Source organism: Quercus lobata, chromosome 2, assembly GCF_001633185.2.
Source record: "Quercus lobata isolate SW786 chromosome 2, ValleyOak3.0 Primary Assembly, whole genome shotgun sequence".
Classification (NCBI taxonomy): Eukaryota; Viridiplantae; Streptophyta; class Magnoliopsida; order Fagales; family Fagaceae; genus Quercus; species Quercus lobata.
The window spans coordinates 28174723-28181009 of NC_044905.1; the positions used below are offsets into that span (position 1 = coordinate 28174723).

The 6287-nt window shown below is 36.9% G+C and overlaps 1 protein-coding gene across 2 annotated transcripts; it reads left to right on the forward strand.

Annotated features, from left to right (window-relative positions):
• Positions 1-351: 351 nt before the first annotated feature.
• On the forward strand, positions 352-5209 carry LOC115975190 (GTPase-activating protein gyp7-like). 2 transcript variants are annotated; one of them, XM_031095887.1, is made up of 5 exons: positions 352-838; positions 2100-2235; positions 2394-2443; positions 3347-3400; positions 3563-5209. In XM_031095887.1, exons 1-5 carry the CDS (start codon positions 516-518, stop codon positions 4836-4838), a joined length of 1839 nt encoding a protein of 612 aa, XP_030951747.1. In that variant the 5' UTR covers positions 352-515; the 3' UTR covers positions 4839-5209. The 2 variants fall into 2 exon arrangements, with proteins under 2 accessions (XP_030951747.1, XP_030951748.1); XM_031095888.1 differs by having other exon boundaries at positions 746-1284.
• Positions 5210-6287: the final 1078 nt, after the last annotated feature.

Here is a 6287-nt window from a genome sequence, read left to right on the forward strand (position 1 = left end):
ATAACTAGCATAACATTAATCAATTTTTTTTTTTAATAAAATATTTCCATCTTTGTCACATTTGACTTTTATTATTTGCTCAAATGTTTTTTATTATTTGCTCAAATGTTTGACATGTAGTTCAATAATTATAAATAAATAAAAGAAATTAATAACACCCACATTCGGATCCTTTTTTATTTATTTAATTTGTGTGGATTAAGATAAATGGGCAGAACCGGACCTTCTAAGTTCCAATTCTTCGATTCGATCTACCTTTCTTTCTTTTCTTTCTCTTTCTTTCTCATAAGTCTTTAAAAAAAACAATAAAAAAATCAGAGAGATTCGCAAACCGAAAGAGAGAGAGCAAAAAAAAAAAAAAAAAAAAAAAAAAAAAAAAATCGAATCCACAAAATATTATAGTTGTGCTTTTGCAGCAATAATTATTGCATTTCATGGAAAGAGAGCTCTGCTCTCTAAAAAAAGCTAGTCGAAGAAGAACGCACAAATAGAGATTATATCATAGGTAATGTGTAATGGTGGTGTTGCCCATATCGACAAAAACGACGACGTGGTGGAAGAAGAAGAAGAAACAACAAAATACTACTAGTTTTGGTGGTTGTGGCGAGGGCTTAACGGTAATTTCACGGTGCTTCTTCTTGTTGATGCTATTCTTGTCAACCGGCGGTGATGGTAACAAATCGATCTTGCTCGTCGAAGCTAACAGTCACGGCGGCGGCGGAGGTGGTGGCGTCGGCGGAGGCTGGGCTTCCTCGGCGTCTTCCAATGTCGGGATAGCCATCATCGTGACGGCCATGGCCGGAATTGCCTTGGCCGCCACCGTCGTCTACTCTCGTAGGTAACACCGAAAACCAAAAAACCAAAGCAAGAAATTGAAAATTGCAATCGATCTGAGCCGATTTCCAATTCATGAAACCCTAGAACACTGAGAAAAGTACTTCTTTTTCTTTTACCTTTGGATTTTACCTTTGGATTTTACTTTTTCTACTTTTTCCGTTTTGTTTCTTAGGGTTTAGAATTAGGTAGATACATAGATAGATTGAAATAGATGATTACGGAAGAGAATCCTGTAATGAGAGCCCTACGGCGAAGTCAAACTTCTTCACCGTCGTCAAATTCATCTTCATCTTCACCGTCATCGTCGTCATCGTCATCATCGTCGTGGATTCATTTGAGATCGGTTTTGTTAGTCGTTGCTTCATCATCATCATCGTCATCGTCACCATCGTCATCACAGTCACAGTCACAGTCATCATCATCATCCTCACCAATTCCCACTGATCGGTGAGTTCCTGAATTTTCCACCAAAAAGTACCATTTGTTTTTTCAATTCAGTTTCGCTTTTCGCTACTTTTTCTCTCTTCAGATCCCGATCTGTACAGTACTCAATTTGTTTTTTCTGATTCCAAACTACTATTAGTTAGTTGAAACACTCTCTCTTTCTTAGATTCAGATTCTCTCTCTCTCTCTCTCTCTCTCGCTCGCTCGCATAAGACTTAGCTTATACGGCTAGTTATACAGTGATTGTGATAGTAAATTTTGTTTTTATTTACTGTTTTTCCCTCAATTTTTATAATTTGTTTGTAATAAAAAATGTGATTGTGATAGTTTTTTTTTTTTTTTTAAAAATTTTTTTTTTCAATGTTATAAATTTTGAATTTTGAGTATGAAAATGTTAGAAATGAACCCCAGGCTATTTGTTTTGATTACGATATCATTTTCAAAAGCACTCATTATTACTGTCTATATGTAAGCATTGATGGGAGGATGTCTCTGTTGCATAGTGTGATGATAGATTTAGCTGTTGGGTTTGGTTTTCCTGTTCTTAAATTATTGGAAATGTGTTGCTTTCGGATTCAATGGGTTTTTCATGCACATCAAACATAGTCTCGAATTAATTAATGTTTGCACAATGGGATAGAGGCTGATTTTATTTGCGCTTTTGATGCATGCATATAGGGATAGTTTTTAATGATTGATGAGTTAAACTGATGCTTTCGCTCTTCATATAAGAGTGTTGCTTTAATGCGCACATAAACGTTTTTACTTGTTTCCCCCCATCTGGGAAAAGTATTTAATTTGTTTTTTCTTATATTCAGGGGAACTCTTAAATCACCTTGGTCACGTAAGAGAAGAAAACATGCCCTTCTTCCCAAACAATGGAATAGGTTCTTTACACCAGATGGAAGGCTCAGCGATGGTGGAGCCAAGTTTCTGAAGAAAGTTCGCAGTGGAGTATGTCATTGATTTTTCTCAGACTTAATTATTTGCTCTTTTGTCAAATTTTAATTTTAGATTTTTTATTTTTTTTTTTGGTCTTTTTGGTTGCTTATGTTTTTCCCTGTATATTTGTTACTGCTGTGAAGATTTGATTCCTTATATCTCTGATTCAGGGTATTGATCCAAGCATTAGAAAAGAGGTTTGGCCGTTCCTTCTCGGAGTGTAAGCATTTCCATCACTGTATCTTTCTGTATGGATGTCTGTGTGTGCATTTGCATATACTCATATTTTTCTTTCCTCTCTTTAATTTTAGAACTTTTAGATAGATTTAGTTATCTTCAATAATTTTTTGTTACATTTTTAGTCATTACGCTCAGGTTAGCCTGGTCTTATGAATTGCTTGATCCATGGCTGACTGTAAGGCTTGGGTGATTTGCAATAGTCATGTCTGACCCTTGTCCTGGATCCTTATTCATTCTTGTCTTAGACTCAAAATCTGGTTAAATACTTATACTTCTCATAATTCTACAAGTGTCTAGTGCCTGTCATATGGGATGAATGAGAGGGCTGGGGTACTGATTGCTGGCTTGCAAATAACTGTCCTTGTCCTTGGGTGATTTGCAATATTCATGTCTGACCCTTGTCCTGGATCCTTATTCATTCTTGGCTTAGACTCAAAATCTGGTTAAATACTAATACTTCTCATAATTCTCCAAGTGTCTAGTGCTTATCATATGGGATGAATGAGAGGGCTGGGGTATCGATTGCTGGCTTGCAAATAACTGTTCCTTGTCTGGCAACCTAAATTTAGGTTTAGGTGCTTTTGTAACAAAACTTTTTTATGTAACTACTTGTTTGAAAAATTCATTGTGTTGACTCTAGTTTGCTTGAAAGAAGCTTTTAGAAGTAGGCTTTCAGCACTACCATTATGGCTGCTAGGTATATTGACTTATGTTGAGAAATTCTTCTTGTCACATAGAGAAAACAGACATAAAGATTGCTATTTAATAGTGCTTTCATCTATGTTTTTTTTTTTTTTGTTCACTGGATGCTGGTTGTTAATTTAATGGCCAAATTGCTCTAGATCTCCTTGCATGTATTGACTTATATTTGCATGTGCAACAGCTATGACATGAACAGTACTCAGGAAGAAAGGGATTTGATCAAAGAACAGAAAAGGTATGTATTGTCATTACATTCATTGGGGCTCTCCTATGCAATTATTCAACAGTTATCACTTAATATTTGGTAGAGCATATTCATTCCTATGTTTTCCACCTCCCTCCCCTTCTTCCCTCCTCCTCTTTTTCCCCTAGTTATTGTTCTTTTTTTCTGATGCAGAAGAGAATATGGTAGCCTGCGGAAGCAGTGCAAGCAAATTTTAAAACGCAGTGAAAAGAGCTTAAAGTCCAAGGAAACTTCTGGGATCAGCAGCAATGAGGGCAGTGGGGATTTTAGTCAGGTTTTAGATTCTTCTTGCTCAGAAGACATGGCCAGTGCCAGTAGGTCCCCTTCGATCTTTGGAAGAACATTGACTGAGGATCCAGATCCCCCTATCTGGGATCAAGCCCTTCAATCCCCTTCATTATTGGAAGAAGATGGTGATAAGAGTGGACTAACTTGTGAAGATGCCTCTGCTGGTGATACAGAGTCGTCTGATTCTGACTCCTCAGAAGAACCTGAAGACATGCAACCTTTACTTGCCACCAAGGGAAGTGAAGAAAATTATCTTGATGAGCCTGCCAAGCAGAATTCATCTTCCACTGATTTAGAAAACAAGTCTCCCTCCAGCACTGAAAACAAGCCCAAACCATTCAATGCTGAAGACTTTGCCAAATGGCAAAGAATCATCCGTCTTGATGCTTTGCGGGCAAATGATGAATGGATTGCCTACTCGCCATCACAGTCTGCAGTGTCAGAGATCAAAGCTCACCAGTTAGCAGATAGTGTCGGGTTGAAGGAATATGATCACTTGGAGCCATGCAGAGTTTTTCATGCTGCACGCATGGTTGCTATCCTGGAAGCCTATGCACTACATGATCCTGAGATTGGTTACTGCCAGGGTATGAGTGATCTACTTGATCCAATAATCACAGTGTTTGAGGAGGACCATGAAGCCTTCTGGTGTTTCGTGGGTTTCATGAAAAAAGCTCGGCATAATTTCCGACTTGATGAGGTGGGAATTCAGAGGCAGCTGAAAATTGTTTCCAAGATTATCCAACGCAAGGATATTCATCTCTACAGGCACCTGGAGAAGCTTAAAGCAGAGGATTGCTTTTTTGTGTACAGAATGGTGATTGTTCTCTTCAGAAGGGAATTAAGCTTTGAGCAGACACTATGCCTCTGGGAGGTAATATGGGCTGATCAGGCTGCGATTAGAGCAGGGACTGCAAAGTCTACTTGGGGGAGAATAAGGCTGAGAGCCCCTCCTAATGAGGATTTGTTGCTTTATGCCATATCAGCCTGTGTGCTGCAAAAGAGGAAGCTGATAATTGAGAAGTACAGCTCCATGGACGAAATTATGAGGGAGTGCAATAGCATGGCTGGCCGTCTCGATGTTTGGAAGCTTCTAGATGATGCTCATGATTTGGTGGTCACCCTCCATGACAAGATTTAGGAAAACCCATCTCCAATGCTTAGGCCTTTTTTTCTTCAATCTTCCTCGGATTCCCTTTTCTTTTTTGACTTTTCATTTGTTTGCTGCAACTATGAACTATCCCTTTAAAACAAAAGGGATCTTTCAGGTTGCTTCACACTGCTTGATACTAAAGTCTAATGGGCAATATCTATGATCAGTAAATTATGGGATTATAATGCATGCCCGCACTCGGGGCTCATTTGAGTGATGGTGGCGACACTTCTAATTTAGTTTGTTAGAATTAGGGTACTTGTATTTTATTTATATCCTCATAAACTAAGGTGATTTTCATCTTGCAATGTCATCTCTGGACTTTAATTTGAAGAATCGACCTCTAACATGTGTAATTAGTTCACTTAGTGTGATTGTGTGATAATGTGCTCAGAATGGACCGGGATCCTCTTTGAATCGTTTGAAATTGAGAGTATTCATAATCTAAATTGTCGACTTTTAAATTAAAAAAAAAAGAAGGCTTTAGTATTAATGATCTGAATTAAATTTTACATGTGCAAATTTGCTATGTCATACTCAATTAGATTCCAAAAAAGAAAAAAGAAAAAAGCAAAGTATTAATCATAAAATTAACTCTCCGGTTTAATTGAAGTAGAGAAGGATCATATTCTTCCGTGTGTATGAATTTCATGATTAGATTGTCATGGAGATTTGAGTATTCTTCACAACAGTTAGGGGATCTACCCAGTAACTGTAATCTTGTAATTGAGGATAATTTTGAATCCATCCAGTCTCTTTTCTAGTTAGGGCTTTAGATCTTGATTCGGTGGAATTATTCTACAACCTAGCTGATGATGTAAAGTTGAAGTTAACTACAAAATATCATCAAAGATGAAGAACAAACCAAGAATAAAGAGGTGGTCATAAAATTCCTAGGGGCAACGCTTTTGCATTAGAGTTGCAGTCTTGACAAGCAACTTGGAGAGATCACAATGACAGAAAAGAAGGCTGGTGACCAGACCACGTTTGGAGTTTTTCAAACCGGTTTTGACTTGGGAAAGAGAGATCCATTAGACTTGCGAGGAACTTGAGCGAGAGATCCATTAGACTTGATTGAACTGGGTGGGTAATACAAATGGGTTGCTTTGAATCTGACATGTAATTTTTTATTAATAAAATAGTTGTCATGTGAATAAAAAAATGATTTGTCATCGTTTCGTTAAACACATAAAATTCCGTTATACACAAAAAAAAAAAACTAATAGAAGGTAATTAAGGGACTTATAGTACTTATTTTTTACATTTTTTTTTTATACAATATGTTTTTTTATAAACTTTAACGGCCTATAATATTCATTTAAAATTTTAGGAATTAAAAGTATTTAGTTAGTAAGCTTTTGGATCAACAGTGCCAAACAGTTAATTATTTTTTCATTTTTTCATAAAAAAATTTCTTAAAATAACCTACTAATATAT